This window comes from Echinops telfairi, unplaced genomic scaffold, assembly GCF_000313985.2.
Source record: "Echinops telfairi isolate 266 unplaced genomic scaffold, ASM31398v2 ScPeMD7_31;HRSCAF=116, whole genome shotgun sequence".
Taxonomy (NCBI): Eukaryota; Metazoa; Chordata; class Mammalia; order Afrosoricida; family Tenrecidae; genus Echinops; species Echinops telfairi.
This window is the reverse complement of record NW_022103928.1, coordinates 58,790,030-58,809,237: the sequence shown is the minus strand read 5'-3', so window position 1 is coordinate 58,809,237 and position 19,208 is coordinate 58,790,030. Positions and strand designations below refer to the sequence as shown.

General features: G+C 42.9%; 1 protein-coding gene across 3 annotated transcripts in view; it reads right to left on the bottom strand.

The window, feature by feature from the left end:
- Positions 1 to 19,208, bottom strand: part of MPP7 (MAGUK p55 scaffold protein 7) — a 151,186-nt gene that overhangs the window by 39,278 nt on the left and 92,700 nt on the right. Inside the window, exons 11-13 of one of the 3 annotated variants that reach the window (XM_045289877.1) lie at positions 11,502 to 11,522; positions 11,384 to 11,395; positions 10,106 to 10,147 (exon numbers count right to left, since the gene is read on the bottom strand). The exons of 1 other annotated variant lie outside the window; for it this stretch is intronic. In XM_045289877.1, the coding sequence (XP_045145812.1) occupies positions 10,106 to 10,147; positions 11,384 to 11,395; positions 11,502 to 11,522 (75 nt within the window). The remainder of the gene's footprint in view (positions 1 to 10,105; positions 10,148 to 11,383; positions 11,396 to 11,501; positions 11,523 to 19,208) is intronic. One more of the 3 variants, XM_045289878.1, reaches the window with a different exon arrangement.

The window sequence follows — 19,208 nt, the reverse complement described above, 5'->3', positions numbered from 1 at the left end:
GTACAAATGCGCTTTACACAATTGATGTGTGTATGGATTGGGATAACAGTTGTATGAGCCCCTAATAAAATGTTTAAAAAAAAAAGAAAATAATTTTAGGCATCTTCAAACACTGGATAAGCTTGAACAAGCAAATATTTAATTGGTTCAATAAACCCAAAACCAAACTCATTGCCATCAAGTAGATTCTGACTCATAGTGACTATAAGGAAGAGCAGAACTGCCCCCTGTGAGTTTTCTGAGTGTAATTCTTCGAGGGAAGAATAAAGTCTGATCTTTATTCCCATAGAGCAGCTGGTGGTTTTGAACTGCTGACCTTGTGGTTAGCAACCCAGTGTGGAACCTGATACATTACCAGGGCACCTCAAACTGGTTCAACAAGTCCACTTAATACGTATGCACAGATTGTGATGAGTTGTATGAGCCCCTAATAAAATGATTATTTAAAAAAAAATTTTAAGAGAAAAATGGGGCTTATGATCTTTTAAGATTCTCTTTTTTAAGTCAGGTAGACATTAATAAAATCTAAGCAGTCAGGAATTATTATACAATGTTAGGTTTCTAGCAAAATATCCCCCCAAGACCATACATAAATACACACACACATACACTTGTTAAACAGCACATCAGTGTTGTTATAATGACATGCATCACATCAGACAGATACAAAAAGTCTGCAGTAACATGGTCCCAAGACACAAAGACTACTAAAACAGTGTTCCCAGAGTATGGTAACCGGAAGATGCACCCAGCGAGAATAAGAACCACTGTCGACAGGGGCTTACCTGAGAAGGCATGCCGATACCAAACCGTGTAAGAGCCACCAAGATTCCAAGTAGCAGGGCAAGTGGGCTTCCAACAGTATTTATCTCATAAAACAAGGTTAGAAGAAAGACATGCAAAACAAAAAACAAACTCACAAATTAGAGTAAACAGCCACACACACGGGAATTTTGTCTACAAGGAGGAAACGGCTTTGGAACACACTCAGAACACTCTCCCTGCAACGTTCCTCTCATTCGACGCTTCCACAGTGGAGCTCCGAGAAGGCAAAGAATTGTTCAACTGCCAGAACTACCCTTGGACTTTTCAGTGCTTTTCAAGCTGAACATAAAACCAGAGTCTGGATGGCCCAAGTCAAACCTGGGTAGCCAGCATGAAATATCCATTTTCAATTAAAGAATGACTTGTCTTCAAAAGCCTTCCTGAAACCACGGGCTATTGAGAGCGTACAGCACAGCATCACTATAAAACAGAGGGGAAGCCCAGAGAGAGAAAGAGGAGACATGGAATCCCGTTTTCTGCCAACCACTAGTGAAGAAAGGAGTTCTTTCCTTCGTCCTTGGGAAAACTGGGAGAAACAGTATGTACACGTAAAAGTGGAATATAAAAATGTGGTCCTGAAGAGAGAGGAAAATGGATTTTCAATTTGGATCGACAGAGGGGAGCGCCAACAAGCTCCTGGAAACATGGAACTAAAAGATAATGGCATTTTTCCATGAACTTTTTGAAGCTTCCTGGTATAAGTATCCTTTGAGTCTATGCAACCTGAAAGTCTCCAGGCTGGGATGGCTTCTTTCTGTCAGGAAAAAAGAAAAGAATTTTCCAAGTAGAATTCCAGACATGTTGAAATTATACAGACGCAGGCAGGGCCTATCTTCTTCAAGAAAAAAACAACCTGTACCCCTTTTGAAAGAATGCTTCTAAATGTGTTCCTTACATAAGTTTTATTTTGGGAGGGAAATATTAAGACTGCATATTTAGTCACAGCTGGACTTACCGATGTACCAGTCTTTAAAATGATTAACTACTGGCCCCAGTAGAAATGCTTACTAAACTTCTGAAACATGCAGCATAATTTGTTGAGCATACGCAGTGCTTACTTACAGGGCAAGGAGAACGCTTCAGAAACAGAATTGGGAAATCTACAGAAAGGGCATGTAGGCAAACTAAACACTGAAAAGATAACACTTTGCTTCGCTTTTGCTCAGCTTTATGGCAAATAGTCCATTTAAACTGAAAGAACGGTCTTACTTACAGAAGTCCCAGAACAGATCTTGTGGTGGAAGAATGTACCAAGGACTCCGGCCAGGGCAAAAATGGAGGAAAAATGGTGGTTTCCAGGGAGCCACTGGCAAGAAAGTATGTTAAAAACATACATGGTAAACAGTGCTTGCGGAGTTGGTTCTAACAGGATCTCCTTAGTGAACTGACCAGAACCCATCTGTGCAGGCCCACCGCCGTGGAGCTGGTTCTGACTCACAGCAACCAAGCAGAACCGCTCCCTTGGGTTGTCGAGCCTGTAAATCCTTCCAGAAGCGATGGACTAGCTGGGGAGTTTGAACCACCAACTCTGTGGTTAGAGGCCCAACACTGAGCCCAGGAATCAACAAAAAACCTTCTTCCCGTCAACGATTCTGCACTGTAGTAGGAAAAAGGAGGCTCTCTCAATCTGTGCCGTCGAGAAGCAGTGGCACTTTGAAATGTAACGCATACTAAGACTGGACTAATGTGCCATCCCAAAGCTAAGTGGAGACATCAAGAGCTATAGGAAGAAGTTCACTGTTCCACTTATATAGAGAGGGCCCTGGTGTTACTGTGGAATCAACACTGAGCTGCAAGCCTCAAGATCAGCAGTTCAAACTCACCAGCTGCTTCCATGGAGGAAGATAAGGCTGTCTGCACCCATAAAGATTCCGTTTCAGAAACCCTATGCAGGGTCACGATGAGTCAGAAGTGTGTCCAGTACAGTGTGTAGAAACATTTACATAAGTGTAGCATATACAAATTACATGTTTATTTATAAACCCAAACCTAAGCCTATGAGTTGATTGTGACTCACAGTGACCCTGCAGGGCAGAGTAGAGCTGCTGCAAAAGATTCTCAAGGATATGATCTTTACGGGAGCAGACTGTATGTACACACACACACGCACCCTCACTTAAAGGGATCTGACTTTAAAAGATGTTTTCAGTAATTCATATAAATAGCACACGATCAATTTACCTTCATATTATAATAATGTTGTATGCAAATACCACACAATTTACATTGCTCAGCCAATGGGTGCTTTTCCTTCTCAATAATTAACAGGCCCCAACCCAAACCAAGCCTACTACCTCCAAGTCAATTCTAACTCACTGGACCCCACAGGACAGAACAAAAATGCTCCACACAGTTTCCAAGACCACAGGTCGGTCCGGGGTACTCCCCCCTCCCACCCGTTTTTCTCCCGCAGAGAGGCTGGGTAGTTTGACCCACAAACCTCTCAGTTAGCAGTCCAAAACGTAACCCACAGCCACCAGGGCTCCTTAAGTAGCAACAGACCTGTATTACTGATACTCTGCCCTCCAAGAGAGATGCTATGCACATATTACTCAGTGTCCTACCCACACCACAGTTCACCTGCACGTTCATTACACAAGGGGGCTTCAGAAAGTTCAGGGAGGAATTCCATTATCTTGCAATTCTACTTTCCCATGAGCTTTACGAAGCCCCTTCAACTGTTATTAGTTTTCAAGTATGATTCTTATAAAATTGACATTATTGGAGTATCATAATGTCTTTCTAAGGCATCAATTTAGAACAACATGGCATGGGAAATATTTTTCATACATGGACCCTGCTGCAAGCAGGGCAGAAGCCCTGTGGAATAGTTGGTTAGGCACCGGCTGCTGAGCACAGTCAGCAGCAGTGCGAGCTTAGAGAGCCGAGGCCTGTCTGGGGATCACCGGGCTGTCCCACTCTCTCCCGTGGGGTCACCATTAGTCAGAAGCCATCTGATGGCAGTTGAGTTTCCATTTTGTTTTTAATGAGCAGTAAGAGAAATTTAAAAAGCAGGAACAAAGGCTGTGGTAGAAAGAATGTCACGGAGTAAAGTACTGATGTGGTGGGTGGGCGATACGGAGGGTGGGCGGATGTCGGGAGTAAGCAATTAATGCAAGAGCAGGACGACGAGAAGGGATTGTGGCGGCACAACTCCTCCTAAAGGAGATTCAACCGTGAAAGAAAAGAATTCTGAAACTGACTGTGGTAGTGATGGTACAATTAATTCTTCTTGATAGGATTGAACGATTGAATTACATGTTATGTAGATTACATGCCAATTAAACTGTAAAAAAAAGAATGAGATAAATCAGCAGAACTTGGTGATTCAATGATCTATTCCAATCTTATCCGATGGGAAATTTAATCTAAGTAGTGATTAAGGAAGGAGCGCTGGGGGTTTAAAACAGCTACCTAGCTGCAAACAAGAAGGTGGGTGGTTCAAACCCACCTGAAAACATGTACAACCTTGGATACCCTGTGAGGTCGCTCACCTCTGTCCTGTAGGCCAAACTGACTCAACAGCAATGGGCTTCTGTTTGGGGTTGGTGACTGAAGTTACATGTGGGCCGCAGTGCCACAATAAGGGACCGGTGATAACTCTGTTCCAAACACGAGCATCTGGTGCATGATGCTTCCACTAACTTGAGGTTAAGGAAGCTAGGAAAAGAAATCAGTTCAGGACCGGGGAAAGAGTACTACACAAATGACAGCTCATATGTTCTTGGGGAAAAAAACCATGTTACCAGTCATCAGTAAAAGGGCTACATAGACATGCTGGTTTGTGCTTAACACCCTTCAAGTAAGTAGAAATAATCTAACGACCCCACTGAGCTGTTGGACCACTTTAGAGCTACAGCATTCGCAGGTCTGTGAGTGGCTCCTGGGCAGTCCCATTCTTGGTCCCAGTGCATCCTGCCTGTAGGATGAAGCACTTCTGTGCCGCCCCTTTCCTGTTGTGCACTCAGGGAACACAGAACACGAAGGTGGAGTGAGAGGCAAGGGGACATTTCTAAGCAGGCCAGGTTTTCAGAAATTTCTAAATAATTATTGGAAGTGCCCTTATTTAAAAACGCTAGAGATGTCTTGGAGCCAGAAAAACATGCCATGTGCCAAGGATGGACTGAGACCCATGCTGTGCATGGGAATGTTCTTCAAAGGAGGTGGCACCTCCACACATCTGAAAAGTTAACTGTACCTGCTCAGATTCAATGCATAGCAGAATACCATATGATTGATGGCCCTTGTACATCATGATCTTTTGCCTCAACTTAATCATGATCCTATATATACTTAAAGAGAATAGAAAATTAAGGATGCATGTTAAGATGTCAGAATAAACTGACATATGCACAAGTGTAAAAACCAATTGTAGTATTTTAGTATTCCCTTTCTTTGTTGTTAGCTACCAGCAAGCCAGGTCTGCTCACACCGCCCAGTCCTGCACCACCAGCACACTTGTTCTTGTGTTTGAGCCCTCTGTTACAGCCACCATGCCAATCCATCTTGTTGGGGGCCTTCCTCTTTCCTGCTGACCCCCTACTTTTTTAAACATGATGTCCTTCTCCAGAGCCTGGTCTCTCTCCTGCTAACATGTTGAGGACAAGAGACAAAGCCTCTCCATCCTTGCCTTGTAAGAGTCTTCTGGCTGTACCTGACACCTGCCCACCTTTTCTTCAAGCAACATATTTAACTTCAACCGCTGATCATGAGGTTGCTGCTGCTTGTGAGGATTTTGGTTTTCTTCACATTGAGTTGCAATCCATACTAAAGGTTTATCAAAATACTGATGTTTATCAAAATCCCAAACTCACTGCCATTGAGCTGAATCTGACTACAGGAAGGGTATAATTGCCCCTGTGGGTTTCTGAGACCATAACTTTGTACAGCAATAGACAGCCTCATTTTTTGCCCAAGGAGCAGATAGTGGTTTCAAACCCTGCAGTCAGCAATCCACCTTGTCACCCCCACACCACCGGGGCTCCTAAAAACAGAGTCCATGCGAAGAATAAGAGTTTCATCTTGAGAGATACATCTGCCTCATGTGATGTCCTCACAACCATTTTTCACAAACAATTTCTTTGTTGATAGACCAGCCATGTATATAAAACTCACCTTTTATAGCACAGTCAGTGGTTCTGACTATCTGCGTGACTTCAGAACACACTCACCTCCAAAGAAACGCACCTCCTGTTAGCAGTGACGCAACCCTACCTGTGCTACCAGCCCTGCAGTCACCAATCTTTGGTCACTGGATTAGCCAACGACGACATCTCACACACGAAGAATCATATGATAATTGACTGTTGTGTCTGGCTTCATGTAGCACAATGTTTTCAAGGGCCATTCACGTTCTAGAAAGCATCGGTGCCTCCCTCCTTTCTTTATGTAGCTGTGCAATATTCCACTGTACGAATACATTGGATTTATTTCTCCATGTATCAAGTGATGGACATTTAGGTTGCTCCCACTGTTTTGATGTTGTGAAAAAATCAATTAAGAACATTCATTTGAAAGGTTTTGCATGGGCATATGTTTTTATTTCTCTAAAAACTTCTACCTAAGAACTGAATTGCTGAATCTCTTATGTTTGACGTTTGAGGAACTGCAAGATTGTTTCTCAAAGTAGTTGCACTATTTTACGATTCCACCAGGAATGTATGAGGGTTTTAATTTCTCCAGGTCCTAGCCAATAATTTATATCGCCTGTCTTTTAGATCATGCGCACACTAGTAGTGGTCTAGCAGTATCTTGCAGTTTTGATTTGCATTTCTCTAGTGACTGCAGAGCAGCCAGAGCCACGTGGCTGCCAGGTGAACAGACACATCTGTCTTGGGGGCAGGACAGACACGAGGCTCCGCAGAGCGAGGATGGCGAGACTCCGTCTCACATGCTTCGGACGTGTTAGCAGGTGAGGCCAGTCCCTGGAAATAGACATCAGGCTTGGTAAACTGGAGGGTCTGCAAAAAAGGGGGGGCACCCTTGAATGAGCTGGATTGACAGTGGCTGCAGCAATGGGCTTAAAGACAACAACTGTGGAGCTGGACAGCACAGGGAAGGGCGGTGCTTTCTTCTCTTGCACAAGGGGTCGCCCCGAGTTAGAACCGCCCGGACAGCACCAGCCAGGTTCAAGCGACCAAATGAGCACGTGTCCAAGTTACTGGGCATTTGACATCTTACAGTATTAAGTCGCGAACTAAATGTCCAACCCTATCAACTAGTAGAACCCAAACATAAATAAATATGCCTGGTGCTCTGTGACATCGTGTCTTTCTAAGCCATTGCTTCTATTTTCATCTTTGGCTGCTGGCTCTAATTCCACCTACCCCTCCAGTCCAGCTCTTAGGCTCTGTCACAGGAATGAGCAGGCAGGCCTTGGGCTGAGAAGCCTCCTTCTCTCCTGCATCCTGCCGTCTTATGCTGCTTTCTTAGATGTGACACACACCGCATCTGCACGACAAGGAGTCTGTAAGTCAGACGAGTCGGTCCCTCTATGTCTGAGACAGGGACACGGGTGCAGTAGTGCGCTCTCTCCCCGCCAGCCCATTGATTCACTTCTCTCTGTAGCCTCGCTCTCAGGGAAGGTTCCTCCCACCAGGACTACCTCTGGCTCAGTCATGGCTCCCGTTTCGGTCAATCCGGCACCAGCAAATGTGATGCAACAGACATTTCAAACTTAAGACACTGGGGGTGGCTCCCTCGGATCCTGAGACCACGAGAGAAGCTACTTTCCGAGAAGGTGAAAGACCCCATGGAGCACAGAACAATTTGGTCCAGCTGAGACCTCAAACCCATCACGCTGCCAAAGGTCTGTGTGCTCTACCACCCAACTCCAAAGATGCACCCATCTGACGCAGATCAGGGCACCTCAGCTGACTAGACTCAGAAGAAGCAGTACCATTTCCAGGGACCGAAGGGGTGGTGGCAGGTGACACACAGTATCTGGCACGCTGTACTGCTCTGAAGTGGCTAAAAATGAATTGATGATGTTGGAACCTCCCTCTCTCCATTCCATCCCCTCCTGCTAAATTCGTTTCTCTAGCCTACACGTGAAATACTAACTCCTGATTTCTGCCTAGAGCTCTGTTTTCTTTTTGGTCTCATAATAAAACTAAAAACTATAAAGTAGCAGATTGCAAAAGATGGCGCATAGGTGGTGTGTGTCTACACAGATCTGGATTTGAATCGTGGCTACACTATTTACTCTCTGCGAATACTGAGACAATTCCTTTGCACCGTCTGGGCCTCTGTTTTCTCTTTATAAAACGGATCTTATTTGCTAATCTTACAGTATAGTTGCTCACTCACGGCCATTGAGTAGGTCCTGACTCGCAGCGACCCTCTGTGGGTTTCCGAGACTAAATGTTGATGCAAGTAAAGAGCCCAGTATTTCTCCGGCAGCTGTCAGTGGTTTTGAACTGCCAACCATGCAGATTGCAGCCCAACTCCGAACCACTATACCACCAGGGCTCCTATAATTAGTATTTGGTAATATTTAATACATATAAAGTAGAAAAGATCATATTCAGGGACATTATTTCCGTAACTAAATCATCTACATAAATATTAATAAAAAAATGAGGCTATAGTTACTCTCTAAAACTCTATTTTCACAATATTTTTTCCTTCAAGACTGATGGTAGAGAACTTGTCAGTACGCCTACACGTGGCCAGGGCAGAAGACGACAGAAAGGACCCACCTCCACCCTGGGAGGTTTTCCTTTCCAGTTGGATGAGCAAGGTCACCACGCTGCTCTTGGTGTGAGGGGCCCTGAGATCTGCTCTAATCCACAGCGGCGCTGCCCAGTCCTGTGCCGTCCACATGAGGGTCGAGCCCACCGCTGCATCCCGGGACTCTCTTTTGCTGACCCACTTATTTACCAAGCATGATGACCTTCCAGATACCGGTCTCTCCTAGTCACACGCATGTCTGAACGGCATGAGACGACGTCTGCCATCCTCGCTTCGCAGGGGTATTCAGGAGGGATTTCTTCCAAAATAGAGTTGTTTGATCTCCAAGTAGCCCACGGTACACTCAGCAGTACTTGCTGACACCATAATTCAAAGACATCAGCTCTTCTCTCACTTTCCTCATTAACTGTCCATCTTTCACGTGCACATGAAGCAGTCAAAAAATGTCATGTCTTGGGTCGGATGCCTTTTTATCCTCAAAGTAATGTCTTTATTCTTTAACACTTGCAAAGATGTCTCCTGCAGATTTTCCCAATGCAATGTGCCAGGTCATTTCCTGGCTGCTGCTTCCATGGGCATTGATTGTAGATCCACGTGAACGAAATGCTGCACGACCTCCATCTTGTCTCCATTTACCGCTCTGTTCTTACTGGTCCAGTTGGGAGGATTTCTGTTTACTTTCTGTAAGATTATGTATATAACCCAGATTGAAGGCTGTGGCCATTGAGCTTCATCCATACATGCTTCCACTCAAGGCCTCTTCCCGCTCAGCAAGCAGGATTGTGTCATCTGGGTATCACAGGTTGTTAACGACATCTTCTTCCAATCCTGAGGCGGCATTTTTCTTCAGGGTCTCCAGCTTCTTGGATTATTTGCTCGCCACACAGATGGAATTGGGCATGATGAAAGGATACAACCCTGACACACCTTTGCTGATTTTAAATCATGCTGTATCACACATGCTGGTTGTGTTCAGATGAATGCGTCTTGGTCTATGTACAGGTTACATGTAGCACAGTTCTCTTCGGGGTTATGGTAGTGGGTCTATATGAAATCACTAGCCACCTGCAGGGGAAAGCTGGGGCTTCTACTTCTGCAAAGAGACAAGGTCTTGGAAACTCAAAGGGGCAATTCTCCCGTCCTGAAAGGCACTATGAGTTGGCACTGACTCAATAGCAGTGAGTTTAATATATGTGTAACAAATCATAAAGGAAATAAGTCATTATTTAGGGAAAAGGGTTTCTAGAGGCTTTTGATAATTCACAGTTAACCAGATAATTTCTCAATGTCCAGACACTTACTTGAGTAAAACTAAGTGGCACAAATTGGCTTCTTTTTCCCTCCACTCTCAAGAAACATAATGATTTACAAACATGTGACATCAGGATGCTTCGTGTATATTAACCAAAGCTTTTATGAAACCCTTTGTGTCCAACCCACTGAGCCTGTTTACTACATCGGTTCATGCTACCCCTGCCGGATCACCGAGCATGCAAATGAAAATATGCTGATTTAATCTAAAACAGCATCATAATTTTGAAGATAGCAACAGAATGAAGTCAATCCTCTTCCATAACCCATTGCTCACCTATAGAGGCTCCACTGTTGTTACCAGCATAGTCAGCATCTTCTGGATGGAGTGTAAAAGCATACAGAACAAGAGCCAAGAAATAAAGCAGAACCGTTAGAAGCCCAGCCATAGGTGCAAAAAAGAAAATAAACTACTTAACACAATTAGGTTAAAGCACAGCATGGCACAGCCCTGACAATGCCACTCTTAAACATAAAACGTGCCGTTTTATATTTAAGTTTACAATGATTACTTTAAAACACCATGCAGGGTTCCCCACCACCACCACCAACCACCACCACAGGCTCCTCAATGCAATTCCAACAAAACGATGGAAGATTTGTCTGAAGGACATCTGTTTTTCACAGTTGAGAAATTCATGGCTTGACTGGTCCCCAAATTTCTATTGACAAGTCAGGCTCTCTGATGCTGTATGAAACTCAGCACTTATTTGGGCTCACTGGGTTAGACAGAAAGGCCAGGACTAAGACATACCCTCCCATCTCTAGATTGGAAGGGATTCTGTGTCAGGAAGGAGCTGTATATTTCAATAAAAAAAAAAGACTAGCCCAAATGAGAACACTCTAAAAATAAATACTGGGCTATTAAATACTTCAGACTCAAATTAAAATGCAATAGATTTAAAAAAAAACCCAAAGTGTGGATTATTTATTACTTTAGGTCTCTAATCACTTATCTCTATCTGTATATACTCGTAAAGCCGAGTTTTTCAGCACATTCTTTATCCGGTTTTTGTGGTAAAATTAGGTGCCTTGGCTGATATTCGGGTTGGCTTATATTCAGGTATATATGGTATCTACCTAAAGATGATATAGGCAGACAGGTATGTAGGTAGGTAGATACAGATATATAAATACACGCACATAGTTGTGGAAACTAATAGCACATACTGGACAAGAATCAACTAGCAGAAATAGCTCCTATAAATCCTATGTTAAAATATGTTAATATATTTCAATAGTATTACATTCTTTATTCAGTTATATCTGAGACTATTGACTGACATAAACATAATAATGTATTGTTTCAGATTACTTTCTATCTTTTTACTACGTGATAAGAAAAAAAAAACCAGTAAATTTCTTCCTAAAACAAAGTTCAACCATGATTTTTGGTACTGGTAGGTCATGACAGAAACTCTGCGTGTGTAATGAGATCATTTTATAAAGTGCACGCTGTAACCAATGTAGGAGTCTCTGGGCAGTGCGACAGTATTCAACTTAATCCACCTCAGTGCACGCGAGTTTGCAGGGGAGCTTTCAGACATACATGTACCTTCGATTTCCTCTGAGAAGCACGGAAGAAAAAGGGAAAGAGAATGATTAAGTGTACAGATTAAATGTGCATGACTAAAGCAGTAAATGTTTCATCTGAGGAAAAAAAGTTCACCTACCACACTCAACTGCTTCCTCATCTTGGAAAGCCAAGGAGGGAAAAAAGGTATTTTAAATGTTTCAAAATTACTAGGCAACTATTACAGGCAACTATTAGACTGCATTGAGCTCGTGGTCTAAAAAGAAAGTGTACGTGTACGCAGCAGAAACAAAAAGGCCTCTAGAGAGCTTGAAAACTAATTAGGAGGGAAAACCACCAGAACAGAAAACCCTCAGCATTAAAAACAAACAAGACAACCTATAATAAAGGCTCGTATTCTCCTCACACAATAGTTTCTTTATAAACAACCCACATCTGTTCAACACTCTGAGGAAATTTCATAATATAGTAAAAAGAAAAGATTTTTAGGAACTTTGTTCTTAATGGGCTTTATGCCTTATAAACTTAACAATACACCAGCAATTATCAGATTCCTACACATATCCTATGTGTTTGCCCACGTTTTTTTATGGTCATTCTGTCTGTATTACTTATGAAAGGTATTTTGAAAAAATAATCCTAAAACATTGATTAAACAACTAATAGAACAATTAAAATTTAAATCTGACTTCAACACCCAACAGAAATAAAACCTGGCCCAAATGCTTCACTGGAGAATTCTACCAAACATCGAGAAGCGTTAACACAACCAATCCCATCACAGTATCCCAGAACACAGAAAAGGAAGAAAAACGCCCAAACTCACTCTGAGGGCAGCATCACCCTGACGGCAAGGCCAGGCAGGCGGAACTGAAAAAGAACACCACACACCCACAATCCTGATGAAAGCAGATGCGGAGAAGTTCCACAAACCCAGCAAAGAACATGCACAGCATATTCAAAAGTAATACATAATGGCCAGTTCAACATGACAGTTCAGCATTTGAAAAACAACTCAATTCTCCACGTAAAGGAAAAGAATCACATACCATATGTACTCGAGTATAAGCCGACCCAATTATCAGCCAAGGCACCTAATTTACCACAAAAACTGCAATAAAAATGTGCTGAAAAACTCGACTTATACACAGGTGTATACGGCAATCCTCTCCAATGACACAGAAGAGTCATTTGATAAAGCCCAGCATCCATTCCTGATGAAAACCGTCAGCAAATAGACGAGATTCCTCAACACATTACAGAGCATTTACACAAAACAGCCAGCACGGGTCTTAATGGGAGGCGAAAAGCACACCCCATACAAAAGGGAGCCAGGTAAGGGTGCCCTTTATCACTACTCTTTATTCAATGTCATATTGGAATAGCTAGAGCAATAAGACAGGCAAAGAGAAGTAAAGGGTATACAAATTAAAAAGATAAAAACTATTCCTGTTTACGGATAACATGATCCTATGCACAGATATTTCATTGATTCTACAGCAAAGCTACTGGAATAGAAGGATTTAGCAAAGTGTGAGATCACAAGATCAACATACAAAAAAAATTCCATCGGAAGCAGCACATCAGCCTGTGTGATTCAAGGACAGTAAATACAGAAAGCTAAAACCAGAGGAGGGAGCTGTGTAAGAGCTTAAATTCTGAGCACCCAGTTCTTAGAAGGCTACAGATGACAGTTGTGTTAGACAGGGTTCTCTAGAGAGATAAAACCATATTGCTAATAATTTTATATATATATCTATATATATATATATTTATATAGATAACACAAGAAGTAAACAGTTAAATTATAAAGCAGTTATACAGATAGATATATAACACAAGAAATAAACAGTTAAATTATAAAGCAGTTATACAGATAGATAGATAGATAACACAAGAAATAAACAGTTAAATTATAAAGCAGTTATACAGATGGATAGATATATAACACAAGAAATAAACAGTTAAATTATAAAGCAGTACAAATGGCTCAGTACAATTCAAATGTGTTAGTTGTGAGGCACTGGCAGTCCTTCCAGTCTTGAGGGCCGCCAGGTAGTCCTCTGTAGAGAGATTCAGATTCTCCGGGCACCGGCAGCCAACAGCAAGGCAGGTCCCCAACAGTCAGTCCCCAGCTCAAGAGATGTAAATTCCAATTGTGTGGTGAAGCAGGTCTTGAAGGAACCTCAAATTACAGCGACACAGTCCACAGGTTAGGTGTCCCACAGGCAGTGTAGCAAATTGAGGCACAGAACAAGCAAGGCAGCCGCACACTGGTCCGATGATCAAAGAGCGAGAGACAAGAAAGGCGAGGCTCACCAAGCCATCTCTCCACCCTTCAATTAATCCCACATGTTGTTTATCAGTCAGGCTGGCACAATAAACTAACTACCTAAACAGTGAAAGCCCAAAATCCACTTGCAGGGTCCCTCTGTTGAATCCCCTCTGACCATAGATCTGAGATGTGAATAGCCTTGCTCTCAGAAAGACTGCATTAGAAAGTAGTCTATTGGAGATGGAGTTAGGGTAAAATATAACACCTTATCATTTTGACCCTTAAGTTTGTCCCAGCTTTTAATCTTTTCTTTCTTCTCCATTGAGGTTTTCCTGTTTTATTTTGTTACTTGGTGGGGGTTGGGCAAGGGTGTGTTTTTCTGTATATGAAATCTAGGATAAGAAAATTTATAGAGACAACAACTGGTTTAGTAGTTTCTTAAGACTATGGCTAGGGAGGCTAGGGGAAGATGAGATCATAAGTATAAGAAAAAAGAAAGGAGACGTCAGACAGGGCAAGATATGACAAAATAATAATTTATAAATTATCAAGGGTTCATGAGGGAGGGGGAATGGGGAGGGAGTGGAAAAAATGAGGAGCTGATGCCAGGGGCTTAGGTGGCAAGCAGATGTTTTAAGAATGATGAGGGCAATGAATGTACAGATATGCTTTACACAATTGATGAATGTATGGATTGTGATAAGAGCTGTATGAGCCCCTAATAAAACAATTTTTAAAAAATGTTCTAAAATTGATTGTGGTAATGACTGCGCAGCTCCTAAATATGATTGTACTATTGATTTGTATGATATGGGAATTATATATCTCCGATTCCTCTACACTAACAGAGAATTCTGACGACAATCCCATTAACAATGATTCCCCACCTCCGACACATATACCAAAAGAAATAGTAATGAAATAATTAGAAACTGTGATATAGTTAAGATTTTTGTGTCCATTTAGCTGGGCCAGGATTCTCAGTGGTTTGGCAGCTGAGGCTTCGAATTGCCCCATATAATATCCTATATGGTCTAACAATATAATCAGCTACATAGTGGAATCCGCTGTGGGTACTTAAGCAGTTGGACGATTAGGGTGGAGGCAACCCTTTTACTCCGGTTACAGAGCTGGTGCAATCAATTGAAAGGAAGTTCCCTTGGTGGTGTGGCCTACTTTCTTTACAAATAAATGCAGTGGGGTTTTGCTGGGTCTGAATGCTGCATCTGGCTCACCAACCTCCAGCTCTGTGGACGCCAATGGCCAGTCATGTTGCCTGTCAACCCAGGAGCCAGCCATTGGTGGCCTGCCATGTGATCTGTCAAGCTGGGATTCATTAGCTTCTGCAGTTGCAGCTGACATTGGATGCATCCCACCTCTCTCCGTAGCTTATGGTGCTCCTGTCAATCTTGGGATCATCAGCCCCCGAAGTAATGCGAGTCAGAAGATCGCTCCAGCTCAGATCTGACCCATGGAACTCAAACCGGAAGTGAGCCGATTTCTTGGTTTGACTTCTGGGTCAGCTGGCATCACGCAGTCCACAAAGCCGATGTTCTATATGCTATTCTGTGGTAAAGAGTGACTAGGGTCTTCATGGCTGGCAAGTGGCCAGTCTTAAGGTGCAACTCTTTGTCTCACCCAGTCAGGTGGAAAACGGCGTAAAGCAAAACACAGGTTCAAGGAAACAATTAGTTCAAAGGATCAGAAAACTACATGGTGCCCAGCTACCACCACTAATGGCTCTGACCGGGATCACAAGAGAAAACACCAGGGAGAATGGGAGAAAGGGGCATAACAGACTCAGATTCATAAAAGAGATCAGACTTACTGGTCTTACAGAGCCTGGTGGAGCCCTGACGACACTCTTAGACACCTTTCTAACTAATAGAACTGAAGCTATCCCCAGAGATAACTTTTCAGCCCCATGAAAGACAGGCTGATAAAATGAGCAACAATGGCCAGGAGGGACATGCTCTACAGAATAATCAACTAGGAGAACAAACGTGCAGTATTGCCCACCAGGAAGAAAACAATCACCAGGCAGAAACATGGAGCTCAAGGTGATGGGGAGAGCGTGCTGACACACTGTAGGGAATGCAGCAAAGCAATGTCAGACTGGCCTGTACGAGCTGCTGGATGGGAAGCCAATTCCTGCTGCAAGCTTTCACCATCCTAGACCTTCAAAAGTATTTGTTTCAAGTGAAAGACCTTTAAAGGCAGAAAATATGCTGACAACAAGAGAAGCAAAAGCAGTCCTGAATGAAGGTACTTCACTACATCACCTTAAAGCAAATAGCAAGTGGTCACAATTGTCTGCTCACATATCTATCCAAACCAGAGAATGAAAGCCAAAGGAAAGAGTCAGAAAAAGTAGCTATCTACCACTGTACTTTTATATTTCACATATTAAGGCTCTTCAAAACTGTCTTACGTCTCTTGGTCAGTCGTGGTAAACATGAGCAGGTTCTGTTCAGCAGGGCAGTAGTAAGCACACCAGTCCCCTGGCTATTCACTCTGAGCTGGACGCCCCGGGTATCCTAGACAGGTGCAAGGACAGGCAGGTGCGACTCCATTGGTGACAGTCACACTGAAATCACTATTTTTCAGACTCAAAAGTTAGGAGGCCCCCAATTCATGCATTTATTGATGCGCGCTTCTCAGTAGCTCTGCAATGTCATATGCATGTAGAGCAAATTACTAGAAGTTACAGAATCCACTTTCTGATAAGGGGCATAGCGTCATGCCAGGGATCTCCACATGATGGACAGGGCATTTGCAGGGCTTACAGCGGATCATTTTCTGAAATCTCAGATGTCCAGTCAGTAGATTGTCATATACAGGCCTCATTTTCTGACACAAACAACACAATAGACTTGAGTTTTATATAGCTGACTAAAGACTGAGTATTACATACATCCGAGGACAAATGTCACAAAACCAAAAAATTAACATGCTAATTTACAAAACCGCAAAGATGTACTATATGATACACAATCACCTGGTGCTTTCATTCTCATAGGTCATGGGTTTGTTATATAAATACGTAAGATTCCCTTAATACAATTCTCACTTACATTGGAATCTTTTTTTTCTCGCACAATCATGCATTTTCAAAACCAAGTGGTAAGCAAAAGAACAGAATTCTTTATACCTTGCAAGTTCTCATAATGAGGGAAAATATTAAAAGGGTTGATTTGGGTCAGAAAAGAGCGTGAGTAGTCACAGTTCCTCCTGTGTACACAGCACTGTTCAATGCTGACTGAGTGGGTAGGTTTATTTAATTCCCCAACAAATCTATGAGGTTAGTACTATCAGTACTCCCATTTGACAGATGGGGAAATGGGGGCACAGAAAAACAGGCAGCACTCACAAGTGGCCAAAGAGGGCTCTGGAGCCACACAATCTGGATCCAGACACTGCATTCTGGACCACAATGCTATGCTTCCACCACACAATCACACCTTGGTTATGCAAGCCCCAGGCTAGAAAAAGGCAGGTAGGGTTTGAGAGAAACAGTAAGTCCCTTTCAAACTTCCTCTCCACCCTCTGCCCCAATAGCTCAAGTCTGGTTTTCCTGGGCGGACACTGGAGGGAGCAGAGGGCATCTCTTCCCACTACGTCAGGGCCTCACCGGCAACTGTCTTCCAGCCCTGAAGAGCTGGATAGAAGAGTGGCAAAAAACCAGAGGAGCAGCCAAAGGTCATGAAGACAAAAAGGTCCACGGAGACCAGGAGGGGCCTTTGAGGACTTGTGCGTGACAGGGCAGAAGGAAGCTTCCCATCCCACCACTGGACGGATCCGTCGGGCGTTCCTGACAAGCAGATAGTTGGTATCTGTGTAGGTGCAATCTGAGTCACAGGAGCAAGGTTAAGTCCCCACACCAGCCACCTTGTCCCCAGACCCTGCTTTGTCCCCCACATCAAACTTTCCCCTTCCCACAAAAGACCAGCCTCATACTCTTAATGATGCATATTATTTCTTACCCGTATGGTACTGAGTTCCAGGGGCAAAACACAAGAAAACGGTGTTTGACTTCGAGAAATCCTTCACAACTCTTAGTAAAAACAGTACATATATTTCAGAGGTAGTGTGTGTGTGGGGTTAGCTGTCACCGAGTCAGCCCCACTCGATGGGATCAACCATTGTGAGCCACAGGGTTTTCAGCGGCCGGTTTTTCTGATGTGGGTTGCCAGGTCTTGCTTCCCAGTCTCATTCTAAGACCTTTGCTGAAACCTGTCCATGCGCACACACTCGGAGAATCCCGTTTGCTAACACTAAAAGTACACAGTACCATCTCTAACAGTATCTCTCTAATAATGTGAGCCACCGCGCATGGCCTTGACAACTTCACACGTCCATTATCTCTTTCCCACAAACGCAAACTTTTTGAAAACTGGTTATTTTATAAGCCTCCCCTGAAATTTATTTACACAAAATAGTACGAACGTACGTCACAAAGTTTTAGACATATAAAGTTACTGCAACAGCACAGGCGGTCTTTTTGTTTCTCAACTGATTCTAGGGCTGAGCATGCACAACCAACCGTACTGACGATGCCAAGGCCAAGAGGAAGGCGCTTTCCCAACTTAAAAAGCTTAATTACAGCAACCTGCCACGTCCCGGTATACATATTATTCCTAAATGTCTGACCTCCTAAAATACGGCTACTGCGTACAGTGAATTTATTCATTTAACTCGATGTTTAAATCCTGGCATTATCAGACTGTGGTTTTTCAATCCACAGAAGGTCTGCCTTTGAATGAACTACGTTTACCCCTCATGTGAACGGACATCTGCTTTGGACTCTGTCAGATATTATCTTTCTGGCCCACAATGTGACGACCCTCACAACGGGCTAAAGTGAACCTGAAAATGGTTTTATTTTTTATGTCTTATTTCCTAGTCTGTAAAATGTCAATAAACAACGTTCATTTTTACTATTAAACAAATAATCTTCAACCAGCAATATGTATAAATGGTATTCATATGCGGATATTAAGCACTGTAAAGAAAAAGAAAAAACCCACCCTTGAATTTGAGGCTGCGAAAGATGCCAGGAGGAAGGAGCTTATGAACACCACCTCTTTCCTTTCTGAACACCATGCACACAGAATTTAAATATAAATAACGAACGACTGAAGTTAAATTGGTATTTATACTATCAGGAAAACAACTTGGAAGCTTAGATTTCAATGGAAAGGGAGGGAATCATATTTCACATGATGCTAATGTTCAAATAAAGTTACTGTTTCTTCCTTAAAGGTTATTAGCAATCACATGTTGCTTTATGTGTGCAACTGCCTAAATAAGCTTCAGGCAGAAAATCAGAGTACTATAAATTCTATCGACGCAAGAAATACAAGCTGCCAAGTTTGTGTCATGAAAAACTATCCCTACATCCTACTTGAGACATAAGACACTCTTCTGGTCCTTTCTAGACCGCGTAAGCTGTGCCTTTTACGTAGCACTCTAAGTCGGTCATATCAAGGAAGACATGTCACACTCTGCCATCTGTGCTACTCTCTCTGCATCCCTAATATGTTATGTGACAGCCTATCATTAGATGGTGCG